Source organism: Pelophylax lessonae, assembly GCF_965119305.1.
Source record: "Pelophylax lessonae genome assembly, chromosome: 7".
NCBI lineage: Eukaryota > Metazoa > Chordata > Amphibia > Anura > Ranidae > Pelophylax > Pelophylax lessonae.
Genome location: NC_138774.1, coordinates 271,961,772 through 271,983,424, shown reverse-complemented (window position 1 = coordinate 271,983,424; position 21,653 = coordinate 271,961,772). Strand labels below are relative to the sequence as shown.

At 44.0% G+C, this 21,653-nt stretch overlaps 1 protein-coding gene across 1 annotated transcript in view; it reads right to left on the bottom strand.

Moving 5' to 3' along the window:
- The window catches only part of SPTAN1 (spectrin alpha, non-erythrocytic 1), a 154,070-nt gene that overhangs the window by 74,099 nt on the left and 58,318 nt on the right, over nucleotides 1-21,653 (bottom strand). The window contains exons 4-10 of the mRNA XM_082263944.1: nucleotides 13,016-13,156; nucleotides 10,059-10,205; nucleotides 9,833-9,966; nucleotides 6,310-6,454; nucleotides 6,069-6,223; nucleotides 3,938-4,073; nucleotides 341-442 (exon numbers count right to left, since the gene is read on the bottom strand). Of these exons, the coding sequence (XP_082120070.1) occupies nucleotides 341-442; nucleotides 3,938-4,073; nucleotides 6,069-6,223; nucleotides 6,310-6,454; nucleotides 9,833-9,966; nucleotides 10,059-10,205; nucleotides 13,016-13,156 (960 nt within the window). The remainder of the gene's footprint in view (nucleotides 1-340; nucleotides 443-3,937; nucleotides 4,074-6,068; nucleotides 6,224-6,309; nucleotides 6,455-9,832; nucleotides 9,967-10,058; nucleotides 10,206-13,015; nucleotides 13,157-21,653) is intronic.

Sequence of the window (21,653 nt, the reverse complement as noted above, 5' to 3'; positions counted from 1 at the left end):
AAAATGGTTTGGTCATGGGGGGGGGGGGGGGTGTTAACTAACCTTCCAGGGCCAGAAGGGTTAAAGAATTGGCAAAAAATAAAAATGCATCCTTAGTCCGAAAGAACCAGATTGCAGCAGATGTCATTTTTTTCCAGGCAGAATATGAACATGTTGCCCCCCTGTCTTTTTTTGACCCCCGTATAACCCTACTATTGTCTTCTGACCCCGCTGTGCACCTACATTGCAGATAGGAACACTTCCCACATAATAGGGAAACAAGGTATAAACACACACAGATTTATATGAGCCATGAATTGTCTGATCAAGCAAGCAAGAAGAATTGCTCTTGGCTACAAACCTTCTCCCTGACTTCATCGGAGGCGTAATGTCCAGCATTGAGCAAGTCCTGTCCTGCAGTGTCTGCGGCTTTGAAACTGTCTTCATGGGCATCGATTTCCCCCTGTGGTTAGAAGGAAAAAAATATTTTTACATCATATTACTTCTGGAACAACCCATTTTGGCAATACAAAGTTTATATATAAATATTACTAGAAAGATTGAACTTTCTAAATAAAAGCAGAGTCCGTAAATTTGAGAAACGTTCTTATGAAAATACTCTTAGAAACGGCCACCGCTATGCCAACACAGCCCTGCAATACTCTTTTCCTAAAGTTGACCCGAATGCAAAACTTTTTTCAATGTTGCATAGAGTAAGGAAGGGTTATTTTTCTGCCATCTGTCTCTCATTAAGAAGATTTCCCACAACTTCCTGTCCCATAGCCACAACAGGAAGTGAGGGAAATCCCTCCAAAGTGAGGGAAATCCCTGGTAGTCACCAGAACTAGTTTTACTCCTGTTCTGGTGACCACTCAAAATTTGGAATTGAAGTGTTGCCTTCAGTAATATTTTAAAGCGGAATCAGATGGGTAAACTATGGCTTCAGCTCCTGTTCTCCACCTGTAGAGAACTCATCAGATGAGTTTCGTCCTTTTTGGGGCTTAATCCTAGAGGTCACTGCGATTAAACCCCAAAAGGGATGGAAAAAGTCTGAGGAGTTTTCTACAGGTGGAGAGGAGCTGAAGTCATCTTTTACCCATCTGTTTCAGTAAGTGTCTGTGTGCAGACGGCCACCATTTTGTTGAAGTCTACTGGATCCTGACAAGCCGTCTATTCACATGCTGATCCAATTGGCAAAGGTTTGGAGAGGCATTTAAACTGTACTATTTTCATTGTTTCAGGCTACATTTTAAGGCTGAAATTTTAATCTGCTTTCATTTTGCCTTCCCAGGTTTATCCTTTCCTCTTCATCAAGGCTGAAGACATTTTTAAATGTTTTATCATTGGGTCTCTGTGCATCACAGGCAGATCATTGCTACGGAGAGGGGGTGAAAACATCCCAGCACTCTGCCTCAGTAGTGGGTACCAAGTCTCAAGGGCCTTAAGCACTGTTCAGTCAGTGGGGGTTGGCTCTTGGGAAGAGTTTTGCAAACATCAAAATGCCTTCAAGGATAGGTGGAAGGCACTGGAAGAGTGGTTGTTCCTAGACCGGTTGTATTTACATGCAGACTGCCCTAGATGTAATGCCCACATGTGACATAAAACAAAAAAACCCAGGGAAACCCACGAGGGGGTACCTAGAATAAAAAAGTAGTTGTTAAAGGAGAACCATCAATCTAGGTGAGCACATTAAAAAAGGGCCCCATTCACTCTCTCTCCCATTCCACCGGTTTGCCCCTTATATATTCATATTGGATAGTTAGATGTATGGGGGATCATACAAATATTCCAAATCAAGGGGTACCCCTTATAATATGGAACCGTATCCCCAAATTCTAGGAATCCAAAAGCAAAAAGAATGGGAGGTACCAAAAGGGATGGTATCAACAGTAAAAAAAAGAAAAGAAAAAAAAAAAAAAAAAGCCCATAGCCAGTCTTTTTGCTTTTGAATTCCTAGAATTTGGGTAAACGGTTCCATATTATAAGGGGTACCCCTTGATTTGGAATATTTGTATGATCCCCCATACATCTAACTATCCAATATAAATATATGAGAGGCAAAGGTGGAATGCGAAAGCGCGCGAGAGAGAGAAAGAGCAAGAGAGAGAGAAAGAGCAAGAGAGCGCGCAAGAGAGAGAGAGAAAGAGCAAGAGAGCGCGCAAGAGAGAGAGAGAAAGAGCAAGAGAGCGCGCAAGAGAGAGAGAGAAAGAGCAAGAGAGAGAAAGAGCAAGAAAGAGCAAGAGAGAGCGAGAGCAAGAGAGAGCGAGAGCAAGAGAGAGCGAGAGCAAGAGAGAGCGAGAGCAAGAGAGAGCGAGAGCAAGAGAGAGCGAGAGCGAGAGAGAGCGAGAGCGAGAGAGCGTGAAAGAGAGAGAGAGCGCGAGAGAGAGAGAGAGAGAGAGAGAGAGCGAGCGAGAGCGAAAGAGCAAGAGAGAGCGAGAGCGAAAGAGCAAGAGAGAGCGAGAGCGAAAGAGCAAGAGAGAGCGAGAGCGAAAGAGCAAGAGAGAGCGAGAGCGAAAGAGCAAGAGAGAGAGAGAGAGCGAGAGCGAAAGAGCAAGAGAGAGCGAGAGCGAAAGAGCAAGAGAGAGCGAAAGAGCAAGAGAGAGCGAGAGCGAAAGAGCAAGAGAGAGCGAGAGAGAAAGAGCAAGAGAGAGCGAGAGAGAAAGAGCAAGAGAGAGCGAGAGAGAAAGAGCAAGAGAGAGCGAGAGAGAAAGAGCAAGAGAGAGCGAGAGAGAAAGAGCAAGAGAGAGCGAGAGAGAAAGAGCAAGAGAGAGCGCACGCTCAAACGAGCGAGAGAGCGCGAGTGAGGGAGAATGGGGCCCTTTTTTAACGTGCTCACCTCGACAAAGTTGTCTGTGTAGTATACATAAGGTGTCTGGGTGGAATATTTTACACTGTATTTTGTAACTAGATTTTTTTCAATTAATAAATTTGTTTGCATCTTACACCATTAATGGTTCTCCTTTAACAGCTACTTTTTCTGGGTAGCCCCTCGTGGGTTTCCCGGGTTTTTTTGTTTTATATAACTATTATAGTTGTGGAGGCACACAGTCCATCGATTGATGAAGCGGTGAAATGCTATATACAAATTTTCCCATTCCTCTAATTTAGTTGTGAGTGGGTCGAGGTCTCCATGTATTTTATCTTTTCATTCTTAATGCCCACATGTGATGCTGAGTCTCCATGATGGAATGGAAATGTAATGAATGAAATGGCAGTCCATGGACATTTAGGCTGGGAAGGAAAGAGTTTAGATCAGTGGTTCTCAACTCCAGTCCTCAGGATCCACTAACAGGCCAGATTTTAAGTATTACCTTGGGGAGGATGCAGACTAGAATACTGCAATCACTGAGCAGCAAAATATATCACCTGTGATGTATTTCAGTTATCTTGCAAACCTGGCCTGTTAAGCTGGATACACACTATACAACTTTTGTTGGTAGATTTCCTTTAGATTTACCTTTTCTATGTAGTGCAAGGGCCTGCCAGATTGCATACAAATTGAAAGTGTTTAGGTTTGACCTCATATTATATGGTTTTGGTAAGTCAGAAGGAAAAATCTAAAGAAAAAATTGTATAGTGTGTATGTCCCATTAGTGGGTCATGAGGACCGAAGTTGAGAACCACTGAGTTAGATGATGCTGAAAGTCCTTCAACCAGGATATGAGGCTGCTTTCATATCACATGCTGTAGCTTCTAATGTACACAGTAAGAAGCTCACAGTGTGCAGTGAAATTAAGAGTATGCAGCTTCAGGAGAGGAGCCTGCAAAACTGTACAGGATTAAATGTAAGCTGAAAGATCAGCTTATTGGTTAAGATTATACGCAACTGCTGTCTCTGCATGTTGGGGACACAAGTTGCTCCAGCTTTAAAAGACAAAATTCAGCTAAACTTCATCCCTAACAGCTGAAAATCACAAAGTTGACAATTTATGAGCAGAGCACGGAAGCGGTACTCTACCTTATGTTCCTGGTGTCTATCGAGAAGAGCCTCAGCTCCAGCCACGTCATTAGCCAGCTCATCGGCATTGATGAGAGCCTTCATTTCAGTTACCCAGCTGGTCAGGTCTCTAAATTCTGCAAGGAATCTCTGTAGCCTGGAAAGAAAACACAAAACCTAAGCTATCAAGTCACATGTATATGCCTAAAAACAGTACAAAATTGATAATCTGAATACAAAAATGGAACCCTGAACAACTTTTTAAAAGGGGCGGGGCTAGTTTTTTTAAATTTTCTTTTAGCCCTAATTATCTGTTCAACTGTAAGGTTTCAAAATGTATAACCATTTAGGCCCCTTTTACACTTATGCAACTTGTCATGCAACTTTGGACATCAGAGTTTCACAACATGTATTTCCCCATGTTTTCCAATGATACCCATTCATATATGCGCAACTTAAAGTTGCAGCAACTTCAAAGTAGTTCATGCACTATTTTGGTCTGACTTTCATGCAACTTGAGGGCCATAGACTTCAATATTAACCCAATCCCAATTGCATTGGAAACCAGCTCAATGAGATTCCACTGTATTTTCAAGTAATACAGTGGAATCTCATTGAGCTGGTTTCCAATGCAATTGGGATATTATCCAGGAAATTAGATACTCCCTGCAAGTTTCTTGGGCATTTGTGCGGTCCCTCCAATTCACAATTTTGAGTTGAAGGGTAATTATAATTAGCTGTATAGAATTACTTGTTATGTGGTATTTGAGCTTATTCTAAGTAATTAAGAGGATTCCTTAATTTAAAGCGGTAGTATCCCGCTTTTTGACACTTTTACCTACAGGTAAGCCTATAATAAGGCTTACCTGTAGGTACAAATAATATCTCCTAAACCGGCATGGTTTAGGAGATATTTACAGTGCATGCAGCCACTCTCGCGAGCGGCGCATGCGCTCTGAAGGTCCGGGGGGACCTTCAATTTATTTGCCGGGAGCTTGCCGGAAAATCACTCCCGCGCGCATGCGCGGGAGTGACGTCATCGCGGCTCCGGCCAATCATCGCGCCGGAGCCGTCTCTTCTGGCCAATCACCGCGCCGGAGCCGCCGAACCCGGATGAGACGGCGAGGGATCATGGCAGCGCCCGCAGCGATGTCCGGGGGTCCGTGTCGGGGCTTCGTTCTAAGGTAAGTTACACATAATGGGCTAGTATGCGATGCATACTAGCCCTTTATGCCTTTGTCTTGCAGGTGTTTCTTTTTTTTTTTTTTTTTTTTCTTCCCCAAGGGTTTACAACCGCTTTAATAGTATCATCATTTCCTGCGGCTTGGCTCGTTCCTCCTCTATGGTGTGACGCATGCTTAGCGGGCGACTCCATCTCTCCTTCTACCTAAGGGCATTATCCATCTACAGCTTCCTCCATATATGGGCTAAAGTTCAGTTTTTTGAGGTACGCCTCTACTTTTTGCTTATGTAATTTTCATGGATTTCACCATGACCATTATACTCAATGATTGTCATTTAATATATATGTATTGTCTGTTATGTTTTTTGATATTTTCACATATGTCTCTTATTACATATAGAATGTTCACTTGTGAGAGATGTTCGTCAGTCTCCTGAAGAAGCCATTACAAGATGGTGAAACATGTTGAGCAGACATAATCAAGTGCTTTCTCTTTGCTTTTATATGTTTTAAAAGTATTCCTGTTTGTATCACTGTCTTTAATAAAAATTATATTTGTTTATTTTTTACAAAAAATTATTTTTTCATCCATCATTTAATAACTTTTAGCACCTTAAAAGTCCCATCATTCTATCCAATTGCTCTTGGTCAAAGCCAAAGTCGTATCCACGTTACCCATCCAAAGTTGCGTGAAAGTGGCATCAAAGTTGCACTCCACAGTCGGGGCAACTTTGGAGTCTTACAAGTGTGAAAGGGGCCTTAATGGTTTCTCTAAAGAATGCAGGTAAAGCCCAACTCTAGTCAAAGCTTTTTTGTTTTGTAAGGAAGGGTAAAAATTTCTCAGATGGGAGGTTCAGGAAGTTTCCTCCAACTAATGTCTTTCAAATACTTTTGAGCCAAGTATATTCCAAAATGGCAAAGAGGTTATCAACAAGAAAGAAGGAAAAAGTGCATCTTTTCATCACTGACTTGTAGGAGTCGTAGAGGCGGGTGTGACGCTCTGCTGCCAAGCTGCGAATCTGATCCCAGTTGGTGAGCAGCTCCGTCCCTTTCACCTGGATCTGTGGCGCATTCTGAGGGTGTGACTGCTGCAGGCGTTCTGACTCCGCACAAAGGGCTTTTACCTATACAAAAAGGAGTTCAACTGATAAGACCACTTCATATACTAACACAAGGAGTCTTGTATACCCCCGTGTAAAACAAACCATACCTTCTCCTCGAGAGCTGCCAGGTCTCGCTCCAGGCCTTCATGCTTACGCAGGAGAGCTTGCACGCTGGCCAAGTCTCTTCCAAAGTCATCTGATGCCATCAGCTGCTCCTTCTCCCTGATCCAGCCAATGGTCTCATCCACATCTCTATAGACAAGAATTGAGAGGACATGGTTAGAACACACTGCAAAAAACATTGGAGGACTGTTAAAACCACGCTGGCAACATACGTTACTCTGCAAGCTCATGTGTCATCAGAGGAGCTGCATGACCACACAACTGCAGGATTCAGTAAATCTGCCATGTACACAATACTGGCCACTTAAAGTGGAGTTCCACCCAAAAGTGGAACTTCTGCTTTAGGCAGTTCCAACCCCCTGACATGCCACATTTGGCATGTCATTTTTTTTTTGGGGAGAGGGGCGGGTACCTCGTTTTGACAGGTACCCGCTCCCACTTCCGCTCGGAGCGCCGCGGCACCCTGAGCGGAAGTTCTCCTCTCCCCCTCCCTCCCTGCAATCTTCTGGGACATGTCAGAGGTCCCAGAAGATTGCCGGCCAATCACGACGCGTAGCGCAACTCGTGCATGCGCAGTGCGTACCCGGCTGTGAAGCCGAAAACTGTCACAGCCGGGTGCCCACACCAGTGATGCCGGCGCCGCAGACAGAGAGGGAGAAGATCGAGGCTCCGGACGGCCACATCGCTGGACCGTTGGACAGGTGAGTGTGTGTTTAGGCTGGAACTCCGCTTTAAGTCAACATTCCATGAAAAAGGTGGCATTTGAAATATCCATTCATATTGAAAATGTATTGTTCACTTGCATGACTGTTGGTGGTGGTGGGATGTTTCCTAGGGATTACTCAGCACTGCACTAACCTTCACACTGTAACGCTAAAAGAGCAGCTCAATGCGCCGGTGTCTTACTGGAACTGTGTTAACGTACCAACGGTTACTCACGTCTGTGCATGGCATAATAGTATACAGAATATCCTACTCTACAGTATGTGCATACAAAGTGCAATTTTAAAATAGGAAAGGTCCTTTTTCAACAGCATCTTTAAAGCATCTTTCACTATCAAGGTTGAAGGAATATTTATCCTCCATTTTGTTTTTTTCAACTCCATTTTGTTACTAAAACCCTAGACTCAGCTTAATTAAAAAGCCTATCTAAGTAAATGTCCTTGAAATTTTCCAGGACATTACGCTTTGTGGTCAAACTGACCCTTAGAGCAAGCGTGTTTGAAGTAACCAATTATATCTTATCTTAACCCTTAGAACAAGTCTGATCTAATGCCAATTATAACTATGCCTTATTTTAATTAGCTCATATGTAAGTACGTGACTTGAAGCACGCAATGGTAAACTGCTATTCTTGTATAATTCTATGTATAATCTACTGGAAAGGGACTTCCCCTTTTACTTTCTCTATAAAATGTTCTTTACTGTTTGAATAAAGCGAGCATTCTGTGACATCGTACCTGCCGTCTCTGTGTCTCACTGAGTGCTCCCAGATATCTGAAGGAACTTTGATGCCTAGGGCCATGAGAGTCTGAATTATTGCCAACAAAGGTGCCTCAGATACTACGCTAAACCAGGATCCCACCAAGGGTCCAACATGGAAACATATCCCATGGATGTGGCCCCCTTACATACAGATTTTGCACAGATCCCACAGGATTCCTTCATCCTTCGTACACTAAAGTCTCATGTCAATGTCTGGTGTAGACATGGTCTCCTGAAGGTGAATGTCTGGTGTAGACATGGTCTCCTGAAGGTGAATGTCTGGTGTAGACATGGTCTCCTGAAGGTGAATGTCTGGTGTAGACATGGTCTCCTGAAGGTGAATGTCTGGTGTAGACATGGTCTCCTGAAGGTGAATGTCTGGTGTAGACATGGTCTCCTGAAGGTGAATGTCTGGTGTAGACATGGTCTCCTGAAGGTGAATGTCTGGTGTAGACATGGTCTCCTGAAGGTGAATGTCTGGTGTAGACATGGTCTCCTTATTAGAACTGTGCATAAGATAATAAGTGGTGCTTAGGGGGAAAACTACAAGCCAAGGAGTGGACGATATCAGATATGGAGCACTAAACATACAAACACTAAAGCACAAAATGCAAAAATATGTAAATAATTGCTCTGGTTCTACAGGCAAGTTTTACTGGAGGATCAACACAAGAAAAAAAAGACAGTCACTCCCAGCGCTCAGAGGTCCTCCACAGAAAGAGAAGGCTTAACAGGCAACACATCCATAAAAGTCCTGAATGCTTAGTTAATGCAGCCCTCCTCAGATAGGGGAATCCAAAGTAAAAATAGTGGAATCCAATGTAAAAATAAAGAAAGAACAAAAACAGGTAATGCACAAATGCCTAGTGCATTACCAAAAATGTAATAGGAAAGATATGGAAACAATAAAAATGGATACTCACAAAAGTACAGTATAAAAGAACATGTAAACCAGAAGATACCATGTGGTGCAGGATACAAGTGCTCCCAACAACATCCTGCTATACAGGCAAGTGGACGTGTTTCGGGGGTGCAACCCCTTCCTCAGAGCTGTGCCAGTTGTTGGAGCACTTGTATCCTGCACCACATGGTATCTTCTGGTTTACATGCTCTTTTACATAGTTGGACTTGTCTTTTTTCAACCTTACTATGTAAAAGAGTATGTAAACCAGAAGATACCATGTGGTGCAGGATACAAGTGCTCCAACAACTGGCACAGCTCTGAGGAAGGGGTTGCACCCCCGAAACACGTCCGCTTGCCAGTATAGCGGGATGTTGTTGGGAGCACTTGTATCCTGCCCCACATGGTATCTTCTGGTTTACATGCTCTTTTACATAGTTAGGTTGAAAAAAGACAAGTCCATCTGGCTCAACCAATAAAAGAAAAAAAAAAAGCGCAATGAAAACCCAACCATACGATCTTTTATACTTTACTTTTGTGAGTATCCATTTTTACTGTTTCCATATCTTTCCGATTACATTTATGGTAATGCACTAGGCATTTGTGCCTTCCCTATTTCTTTTTATACTGGAGGATCAGACTTTATAAGAGATAGCTGGAAACCGCAATCAAAGATGATATTAGAAGTAGAGATGGGTTTAGGTGCATTTGCATGCCCTTCAGAACCACGTGGTCAAGCTCACCAGGAAGCCGTCCTCGGTGGTGGGGGCTTTCGCCACACCGTAGCCGCATGCATACACAACCCTTTGCATACATGCAGCTGTTGGCTGGGAATTCCCCCCGCAGCAGAGGATTGGTCCATTACTGGTGGCAGCCTCCTGGTGAGCTCAGCTTCAGGGTTTTGGAAAAGCACCCAAACAAGCCTGAGCTTGTCTCTATATCAGGGGTCTTCAAACTATGGCCCTCCAGTTGTTCAGGAACTACAATTCTCATCATGCCTAGTCAGGTCTGTGAATGTCAGAGTTTTGCAATGCCTCATGGGATGTGTAGTTCCACAACAGCTGGAGGGCTGTAGTTTGAGGATCCCTGCTCTATATAGAGGATATACTCTTCCACTATACCTGTTAAAACGCTGGACCTCTGCAGCTCCAAACAGTTTGCCTTGTCTCTGCTGAGCCAGGCCCTTCAATCTCTGCCACCCGGCATTGACTTCATCTTGTTTGGTCTTTATTATTTCAAGTTCAGGATGTTCCTCCTGTGAGCAGAAAGTATATTAATGAAGAAGAGCCTAGTGGAGACAGCCAAAGGAATCAAAACTTGGGAGCTAGCTTGTCTAGAATTCCTTACTTGGGCCAGTTTTCCGGCTAATTGATTGACTTCATTCACTCTCTCCTCATGGGCTGCCAAGTCAGTCTGGAACTCTTCAAACTTCTTCTGCAGGACCTCCACATGCTCCAGATCTTGTCCCAGCTCCTCTGATGTCACAATGGCTTCCTAAAATAAATATTTTTACATAGAATGAAAAGACAATGCAATCAAGTCCCCAAATCTGAAGACTTCCAGCCTGTTTGAGAGTGGTTCTCTTGTACGTGTTTCAATGTGGAGTCAAGGTACATAGAGGCGGCATTTTATTCTTAAGGCTGCATTCAAATGTCAGCATATTAATCGCGGGCAGAATCGCCGCAATTCCGCCCACGATCCGGAAATCATTGCAAATCGCGGGACGCCTGTGCGTTGCCCGTGATTTACAATAGCACCCCAAACGCTGTGCGATGTTACCGCGATTTCCGCTTGCCGAATCGCGGTAACATCGCACAAAAAAAAAATCGCGGGATGCATTACACTCCAAAGAAGCTCTTGTACTTTTTTGGGCGTAATGCGTCGCGCAATTTTTTTTTGCGCGAGGTTACCGCGATTCGGCAGGCTGAAATCGCGGCAACATCGCATAGCGTTTGGGGTGCTGTAGCAAATCACGGGCAACGCACAGGCGTCCCGCGATTTGCAATGATTTCCGGATCGCGGGCGGAATTGCGGCGATTCTGCCCGCGATCAATACGCTGACATGTGAATGCAGCCTAAGATGAAAAATAAGGGGATTTTACCATTCTCAAAATATAAAAATATACAGAAAACAATTTTCCTTTATGAATGGGAAGATAAGGCTACAGCCAATGTACAAAGGCCAGTATGAACTATACTAGTGAGGACAGATGTGCAACAATCTTTGCGTACCAGGAGGTGTGCAGTAGTAGGTGGTGGTATGGAGGCGGCAGACCTAGGACTCATCAGAACAAAAGATGAGGCCCACCTGAAACAAACAGTAAACACCCAAAAAGCCCTCCAAACAGCAGCCAGCAAAAAACCTTGCGGCCCTTTAAAACTAGGCAGATTAAAAACGGACATCCTATGCAGGAAGAGAGAGGGTGTACCCTCCGGGACTGCCCATAGGCGTAGCCACAACCTTTTGCTGACGAGTGTCCTACTCCTGTAGGCGGCAGTATAACCCTACTGATATGAATCAGAGAGAACTGCGTCCGTCAATGAACGATAGAGAAAAACAATTTTTCCATTGATCATGGATCACTAATGTATAAAAATTACTCCAAAACCTGGTCAAGGGGCCATATAAAGACATAAGGATGGTTTTACCTTAACTGACCTAATGCTATAGGAATGTCCTTGCAAACTGACCATTTGGCCAAGCCCACCAAGTCCTTTCTAGAAATGTGTGCCATCTTCCTTAAATGGTGATATCACTTTCTAAACAGTTACCATTGGTAGTTCGTTACCGCACTAGTCTGTATATACCACAGTCAAAACCTGGAATAGTCAGTCTCAGTCCAGCACTGCTTAATGCAGGTGTCTGGTTTAATTATTATCGTGCCAAGCCGCAATAAATGTGGGCGGGACTCCTTGGTGAAATAGCATCTATAGGTAAGTAATCTTGTTACATTTTCCAACATTTGTGATCGTTATCCGTTATTATTTCTTGTACAAAAGCTTTTATTTTAAGAAAAGGCATAAACATACATCAAAGCAAGGTACTGTATGTGCATACAATACGAAAAAATGGAACATATGAAACAGGTAGCAGCAAAGCAGGATACAAACATAGGGCGTAAGCCAAACTTAAAACATTGTAGACTAAATAAAGGTTTATCAGCAAAAAATGTTTAGACAGGGACCAAAAGTCCCCCCTAGTGGCATATAGCGCAATAAAAACAACAGGAGAAGTCCTAGAACGTTCCTTTGAGCAAACCAAGCCAGAGAAGAAAGCAACACAAAGAGACAAAAAGGAAAAAGAGGGGAAAGAAGGAATGAGAAAAGGAGACAAACAAAGAGACGACCATAGAAGACGACTATAGAGAGGACTATAGAGAGGATGGGGAAAAGGAAGAGAGAACGGGTCCTGCGGGGCGAGCGTCCGGGGGGCATTAAAGGGAAAGAAGAGTGGTCTGAAAATTTGGAAGGGGCAAAATTGGAGATCCAGGTGTCCCACACCTTAAGAAATTTATCATGAGAATCAGAGACTATTGGTGTCAATTTTTCATTAATTAGAATATCATTCATACGGTTTTTGACCGCCTCAAAACTAAGCAACGGGGTCTTCCAGGATCGGGCAATTGTCAATTTCGTAGCTGTAAACAAATGCTGAGCCAACGAACGTTGTTTAAGGGTCAGGTATAGGTTTACATAGAAGCGCCTCATACGGGTCTCTCCAAGGTGACCTGAAAAATATTACGGAGCAAAGCATAGATCCTGATCCATAATCTGCGCACCTTGGGGCATGTCCACCAAATATGTGCCATGGTCCCCACCTGAGTGCATCCACGAAAACACAAGGGAGAATACGCAGGTATGAATTTAGCCAGCCTAGCTGGGGTATAATACCATCTGTAAAACACCTTATAAGCATTTTCCAGAATCAAGACATTTCGAGAGAGCTGCCGTCATATACTGCCAGTCTTCCTTGTCCAACCTACCCCCCAATTCCAGCTCCCAAGTAGAATGATAGACCGTGAAAGGGGGCGTATCGCAAGAAACAATAGAGGCATATAGGAGGGATATGAGTCCCGGTGAGTGGGGTCGTGCCCTACAGAGGCTATCCGTTATTATTTCAATAAATGTTGTACACAATTTGATTTTGCCTACAAGTGTTTGTCTGATCTCTCTTTGCACATCTCGAAAAACCCTAAAAAATATCACGTTACCGTGAAAAAAAAACATACATAATGGAGAATACATGTGATTGTGATTGTATACGTGTACATAGAGTACAACTCATAGGAAGGTGAGTAGCCTACCTTATCATTGATCCAATCCAGAACATCCTCACATTCCCGCAGGTACTGGACCAGTTTTTGAGCCTGCTGAAGTTTGATTCCTTTCTCCTGCATCCTCAACAGCAAGAGCTCCCATAGACGATGCAACTCCACTAAACGTGTCTGAGACCAGAGGGCAAAGAGTCAGTTTCATGGCAGGCAATACATCATACACTAACATACTGGTAAATGTTCCCGAAAATACCCCAAAAAAGTACCAAAAAGCTTTATTTAAAAAGACAGAGGAAAGGAGTTTTTTTTTTTTTTTGGCTCTCAATGGTTTACCATTTTGGTAGCAATAAAAGATAGATGGTGTCTATGGGCAATGCTGAGAAATACACAGATATTTGCCCTTTTCAAAAAGAGCAGTGTGTAGTTGATCCAGGGAATATCTGATTGCCTCTCGGGGATCAGGAAGGGATTTTTTCCCCTGCTGTAGTAAATTGGATCATGCTTTGCTGGGGTTTTTTTCGCCTTCCTCTGGATCAACTGCGGGTATAGGATTGTGTATATGGGATTGTATGGTTGGGTTTTCTTTACTGCTTTTGTTTTTTATTGGTTGAGCCAGGTGGACTTGTGTCTTTTTTCAACTTGACTAAATAACTATGTAACTATGAAAAACTTGGTTTCTATTACCTTGAAAATAAAAAAAAATATTCACAAAAACACACACACATAGGATAAAAGTTAGAAAAAAATGGCAATACTGTACCTGGATATAGGAATATTGTCACACTTAAAATGAGGAGGTCAGGATAAAAATATTGGTGCTATTATTGCAAAGATGCATGCCCTGGGATGGGTAAGCCATCCTTACATTTCGCTGGCTGCATGCTTAATTTGTATTAGTGCCTCACTAGTAGTGAAGGACAATTTACACCTTCAGAAACAAGTCAGCAACAGCCGATTGTATAAGTTGATCCTGACAGATTCCACTTAAAACACCAATAACTTCTATTACCATTGAAAAAGGGAAACAACCTTCCCAATGCATACATGCAAAGAAAAAAAGGTTGAAAAACTGCAGCTAGGTTGGTTGTGAATAGGGATGCACCGATCCGATATTCGGATCGGATATCGGCGCCGATATGGCCATTTTAGATGGATCGGGGGATCGGTAACATTGACCGATCCACTGGCCGATCCGGTTTTTGCTTGGTAACGGCTCAGCCATCCCTTACTAGGTGCAGTATTAGTATGGGATGGGAGCCGCTACTTCCTGTATAGTCCCGGCTCACAGGCGGAGTGATATCAGATGCACTCCGCCTGTGCATGGAGGAGCCACACACATGAAGCAGCGGCTTTGCTCTGTACTGCAGCCGCTTGCTTTGTGTGTAGCTCCGGATCGGTTCCGTATCGGTATCAGCGATTTCACAATGCCAGATATCGGTATCGGATCCAAAAAAGTCGGATTGGTGCATCCCTAGTTGTGAAATAGGATTGGCGAAATCAACCTTATCCCCCTCTCTGTTATGGGGGGGGGTCAAACCTTGATATATCCCAATGGTACAGGATTCTGTGCCCAGTCTTGGCCAGATACCGAACCCTGATTTTCTCCAGGTCTGGCATGTTGTTCTTATACGACACCTTTGATTATGGACTATGTATTGATGGCAATGCTTGGTTCTGTTATTGGGGGCAGTATGGCCCCCCCCCCCCATGCTGTATTCTGTGCGATTCTTGTTTTTGTATCTTTGTAAACTTTTTAAACTGTTTTTTACAGTAAGACTCCATTCACACTAGTCCGACTTGGACCGTGACTTATCGCGGTCCGTCGCGCTCCTATTGTTCGGTACAGGAACAGTTCTAATAGGAGCGACACAAGTCGCTCCGACTTAGAAAAAGGGTCCTGTACTACTTCGGGGCGACTTGCATAGACATTCATTTTATGAAGTCCGTGCAAGTCGCACCGAAGTCGCGCTGCACGCGACTTCACAGGTCGCCCCCGAAGTCAGAGCGACGTAGTGTGAACCGGCACTAAGGGTAATAAGATTGTGGAACTCGCTTCCACAAATGGTGGTAACTGCGGGGAGTATGGCTACTTTTATAAGACTCTTGGACGTACATCTCCAAGAGCAAAACATTCAGGGTTATGGGAAATGAATACGTCCACACACACCTACATAGGTTGAACTCAATGGACTATATAGTCTTTATTCAACCTCAACTGCTAGGACTATGTAAACTTTCAGTGAAAATTTATTGAACAAGGACTGGTGAAAATTGGCTAACTGACCATGTGTAGTGGGCAAAAATCACATGTTGGTTTAGGAGAGGTCCTTTATCTACCATATAAAAACAAAATATAAATAATCCAACACAAAACTGGCCACAAAAAAATGCCTCTCCACCCATTTATGAAGAATATATATTTAAATTTCTTGCAGGGAGAAGGACTAGTACAGAGCAATACCCATCCCTTCTTCTCAGACCCACAAGAGCCAGCAGTTGGACCCTCTGCTCTCCAGCATGGAATCTGGGCAGGCACTCCTACCAGCAGCTACATCTCATCCAGATGGTGTGGCTACTGGTCCTGCATTGATTAAAGTGCAACAAGACTGGTAATAGAAGGTCATGAAGACTGGCTTCCGTAGACCAGTCATCCTAACCAGAACCAGCATGGGAGAAGAATGTGGGACAGCGACATATGGCAAGTATTACTCTGTGCAAGCCATCCCCCTTGCAAAAACAAGCAATAGTTTCTTCCTATACTGGAGGGGCAGGCACTTTTGTTTGGAACGATTGGAGCTGTGTTTCAAGCAATGATCTGGAATGTATATAGTTCAGATAGAAGGGGGAAGAAACACGCATAGATAGAAAGAACATGCACCAGATGGAAAAGGGTCATCACTGCACACCCCAACACCTCCACCTACGCGGATGTGAGCCCCAACTTGAACACTGGTCACTATAGGCCTTTGTGCGGTCCGGTATGGCGTGAAGGACTGAACCACAGACATGACTATTAACATAAGTCATAACTACTGCTTGAGGAATCTAAGAAAGTGTAGGTAGAACTGCAGAAACATGACTTACATTTTCCTCCTCCATTTACTACAACACAATAAATGAATAAAGAGTAGTGTTATATTTAACTTTTTCTGCTATTATTAAAAAAATCAATATTTTACAGATATATCATTGTGTGTATATACCTATCTACACACACACACATATATACACACTTTGTGAAAAAGTATTGGGACGCCTGCCTTTACACACACATGAACTTTAATGGCATCCCAGTCTTAGTCCGTAGGGTTCAATATTGAGTTGGCCCACCCTTTGCAGCTATAACAGCTTCAACTCTTTAGGGAAGGCTGTCCACAAGGTTTAGGAGTGTCTATGGGAATGTTTGACCATTCTTCCAGAAGCACATTTGTGAGGTCAGGCACTGGTGTTGGACAAGAAGGCCTGGCTCTCAGTATCCATTCTAATTCATCCCAAAAGGTGTTCTATCGGGTTGAGGTCAGGACTTTGTGAAGGCCAGTCAAGTTCCTCCACCCCAAACTCGCTCATCCGTGTCTTTATGGACCTTGATTTGTGCACTGGTGTGCAGTCATGTTGGAACAGGAAGGGGCCATTCCCAAACTGTTCCCACAAAGTTGGGAGCATGAAATTGTCCAAAATGTCTTGGTACACTGACGCCTTAAGAGTTTCCTTCACTGGAACTAAGGGGCCAAGCCCAACTTATCCAGACAGTCTTGATAGGTGAGATGTTAACCAGACTGATGGTGAATGTTCCAAAAGCACAGTGTTAGTGCGATCATCGAGGGCAGCTCTCACAGGGCCGAAGCGAGATCCCACTCCCATGTAAGCAGAGTAGAGAAGGCGCCACTCAGTGAAGCAGTAATAACAAATTTATTAAGCTCATATCAAGACTTGCATAAAAGCAAAAAGTGGAACATCTTGACCCGGCGTCCTTCCTCATTCACTGCGAACCGCATACCTTACAGAAGGACTGTGCGGTTACCGGTTTCGGAGCATGCTCACAACAGCGCCTTCTTCAGACCAATGGTCTGAAGGACCTGTTGGAAGCATGCTCTGAAAACCGGTAACTGCCCATTCCTCATCTACGGCCGCGCGACCCTCTGTGAGGTATGCGGTTCGCCGCAGCCACACTCTGATTCAGCCCCCGGATTGGTTTAGGTTGCTGGCAGCTTCCACAACGGGTACACGATGAATTAGGAACGACGCCGGGTCATGACGCTCCACTTTTTGCTTTTATGTAAGTCTTGATATGAGCTTAATACATTAATTACTGCTTCACTGAGTGGTGCCTTCTCTTTACTCTGCTTACATGATGGACCTTGAGAGGTCCTGCAAAGAAGAATGGGGGAAACTGCCCAAAAATAGGTGTGCCAAGCTTGTAGCATCATAACCAAAAAGACCTGAGGCTGTAATTGGTGCCAAAGGTGCTTCAACAAAGTATTGAGCAAAGACTGTGAATACTTATGTACATGGGATTGGTTTGGTTTTTTAGATTTAAAAAATTTAAAAGATTTTAAACAAATCTCTTTCACATTGTCATAATGAAGTATGGTTTGTAGAATTTTAAAGAAAATAATGAATTTAATACATTTTGGAATAAGGCTGTAACATAACAAAATGTGGAAAAAATTAAGTGCTGTGAATAGTTTCCGGACGAACTGTATATGCATGTCAAGTGTTTGGCTGTTGCAGAGTTCAGCTTTAACAAAGTTTATTTTATCCTTTTGTTCTTTTTACATTTATTTTCTAACAGAGTGTAGTAGCCCTTTAAACAATGCAGATCTCTCTGCAAATATCGTTGCTGAAATGACTGCATGCAATGTTTTATACTGAAAACCATTTAAGGATTTCTTATTAGCAAAGGAACCTTTACCAGCATTACCTCCTGCATGTGTTCCAAAGAACTCTTCCCAGTGCATCCAGCATGACTAGCAAAGAAAACAGTTCTGTTACCTCCTGGGAGAAGAGTGATGTGGAGGGAAGTGCTGTGACCTCATACACATATTTAACAATGAACTGACCAGGGAATTCGATATGTGGCGAGATCTACACTCCATTCTCCTCAAAAGGTCACCCTCCTGATCATTTAATAACAAGGAATTTGGATTGATGGAAATAATTTGTTAACTGTTCAATGGTGGGATGACTTGTATGACTCAGGGTTTTAATATATGTCATGTAGCACTACTCCCATTGGAGCTGCTGGTTACGGATTTCCCTGGGTTACCCATAGCAACAACATGACAGTTTCACATTTTCAAAGTGCTTGGCTCGGTCAGAAAACAGTCCAGGGGTTTTGTTTTTTGTGGTTTTATTTGAGAACTTGGATAGGAGAAGGGATGAGTGGGGATACTCCAACTTGAATAACTATGCACAATTTGCTGGGACGTCTAAATATATAGCCGAGTGCGGCAAGGCCGCTGCTTCACCTTGTTACTGCATTGAAGTAGAATATAATGAATATCGGCAGGTCTATGCTACAAGGGTGGACGGAAGGAGTCCCTCATTCTGATGGCAAGGTCCATGATGCGGCTAGTATATGTGGATATATAGAATATACTCTATGAAGTACCTGCCTCACGCATACAGTGGTCTAAATAGAGAACCCATTAATGTTGATGTAGTAGGATACGAGGAACTTGTCCATTACCTGCATTTTGGGGTCCCATGATAACATTAAAAGGATATTGAATGGGAATTGCCTTCCGAATCTGCATGGTTGCAGGTGCTTTAGTGCACACCCCCCTTGTATGCCCAACCGTATTAACTTGCTCCTCAACGCATGTGTCCGCTCAGGTCTCCATCGCAGTTGGAAATATCGGTCTGCCTTGGTCTCTCTGGCCCTGAGGAAGCCCTGTTGCGAAACACGTCGGCTTGCTGGGGACCCTAGACCGTGCTACCTAGAGACCGTAACATCTTTTCTGATACACTGTATCAGCATTCCCTACGGGAATATATTTCAAGTATTCTAGGGGTTTGGGCACAATATCACGGGAATTTGTACTTAGAATATAATGAACTTCTGTGAATCTCTCTTCAGGGCTCTACTTGGTGACCCCTTTGTCCCTACTCTTCAGGGTTCTCTACACGCACCCCCTTTACTGAAACTCTGTGTGAGCTAGCTCCCTGATCCCCTGACTTCACTGGAATGGTCCCCCTTTCTGGGCAGACCCTTGGCAAATCTCCTGGTAATCCCGGACACTGTTTTTCCCGAGAGACTCTGCCAGCAGCTCCCCTGTCGGCTCCACTGGATCCTCTGCAGCTCAGCTCCACACCTGGTTCACTAGGCCGACCGCCCAACAGGGGTGTCCAAACTATGGCCCTGCAGCTGTTCAGGAACTACAATTCCCATCATGCCTAGTCATGTCTGAAAGTCAGATTTACAATGCCTCATGGGAATTGTAGTTCTGCAACAGCTGGAGGGCCATAATTTGGACACCCCTGGCCCTAAGACCACCTTCCTCACACACAGCAGGAGGAGAGACAGCCGTTCACTTCCTCCTGGACTCTGCTTCCCACCAAAGATGCCCTGTCACATGTCCCCACAGCTTTTATGGGCAATCCCAAGATGCATTTCAAGAATGCCCTCCCACTGGGACTCCCACAAAAGCCAATGTGTCACTGGCTGGGTTTCCTCCACTGTCCAACAGTGGCCCTCATTGGATACAGTGGGGACATTTCCTTAGACCCAGTGAATCACACCTGGAAACATGTAACAGGCAACCTAACAGATCAGGCTCCCCTGATAAGCAGAAGGAGCAATAAATGCATTTGCCTAGCACCTACCTAGGATGGTGCTACAGTCACATGCACCAGGGGCGTAACTACAGGGGTTGCAATTGCAACCGGGCCCCATGCTCCAGGGGGGCCTGTTTGGCTCCTCTGTACACCTGGATAGGGTAGGATAGGATGACACAATAGAGAACCAGGAAGGGGTCGGTAAATATGTAATTTGCCAGCTTCCTCCTTTTCTGAATGGAGTCATAGTCAGTGACCTTGTACATAAAATGATAAAAATAATAAAATTAAAATACAAAAAAATAAAAACTACTGACACCAGTGGATGAACTAGCAGGAATCGCAAAGGTCACACTTGCAACCGGGCCCTGGCATTCCACCACCGAGGGGAGGACCCAAGATGGCAGGAAGGGGGCCCACTGCAGAACTTGTGAAAGGGTCCCGCAACGAGCGTAAAGGGCCCCAGGATCAGTGGGAAGAGCCCAAGGCTTGAAGGGAAGGGCCCTGGCCAGGGGTCATGGGGGCCCTTCATGGTTTCTTGCACCGGGGCCCTAAAGGTTCTAGTTACGCCTCTGACATGCACCTTATGCTTCTGTATTTTATATAGCAACAAATATGGAGATACAAAATTGGCTGATTTATCAATGCCAACTAATGATCTCATTTTATTTGGTCGGTGGAAGCAATTGCTTCACATTTGTTCCATTTCTTCTCTTTTTTTTTTTTACAAAAAATAACTGACAAGTGTCTGTACATAGCAACTAATCAGAGGTCCAGGGATGGGCATTCCTGGACTTACCAAAGGTGGTAACACTGCAGACCACTGGGAGCAGAGCCAGGATGGGCATGGTGTGTTAGAATGGGTGATTTGGAGGGTGGGATTTTAACTATGAATGTGGGATTTTGAGGGGGTGGATTTGTGCCATTTAAGGATAATTGAAGTGATTTGTGCTAGGAGAGGGGATTTGGGGGGGGGGGGGGGCTTTGTGCTGGGAGAGGATTTAGGCTCTGTTAGCTCAATTCTCGTCAGGAGGCAATCACGATGGTATACAGCCCTTCAGTTGCTAACCCCCCCAATAGATAGTGAATTTCCCCTCCATCCGGCCGGGAGTTATGACGACACACAGCACTCAAACTTAGTGCAGTCACAACTAACTTTATTGCAAGTGTAGCTCATATTTAAGGCATGTTTTGAGCGGGAAAAACTGATCCAAACTGGTTTATAATTAAATTTATAATTTAATAATCAGTCAAATTAACAATAGAACATCTCAGACAGAACAGTACATGAAAGGGCCTTTTGCTTTCGCCATGCATCTGTGTCAATATGAGGTGTTTTGTTGTAGTCGGACCGTCTGTGTTCAGCTTGTCTGTGTTAATGTAAGCAATTGTCAATTGTTTATGGGTGGCATCAGCAATCTCTATGCAACATGTCTTGTAATCTAAATGCAAAATATCCAACTGTCAAGTGTTCAAATGAATGAATGGACAGGTGTTTACATGTCGTCTAAATGCAAAATACAACTGTCTGATGTCCAAGGCCGTATGAATGACTGTCAGTCAAACTCGTTACTATGTAAATGCAAGGGCCCACATTTCATCATAGGATGGGCATAAACTGAAATATATATCTGAAATATCATAAGGCATGTTAATACAATCTTTCAGGCTCAGAGGGGAAATTTGAGGGGTAGGAGAATTGTGCTAGGAGGGGAGAGTTGGGGAGGGAGAAGATTTGAGCTGTGAGGAGGAGGGGGATCTGTACTGGAGGAGGGGGGGGGGTATATTTTGGGGGGGAGAACTTTGGCTTGCAAAGGAAATTTATGCTTCGGGGATAAGTGTGAAGATTAGTGCTCACATTTTTTTGGGGAGGAGGGAGAGGATTTTTGCT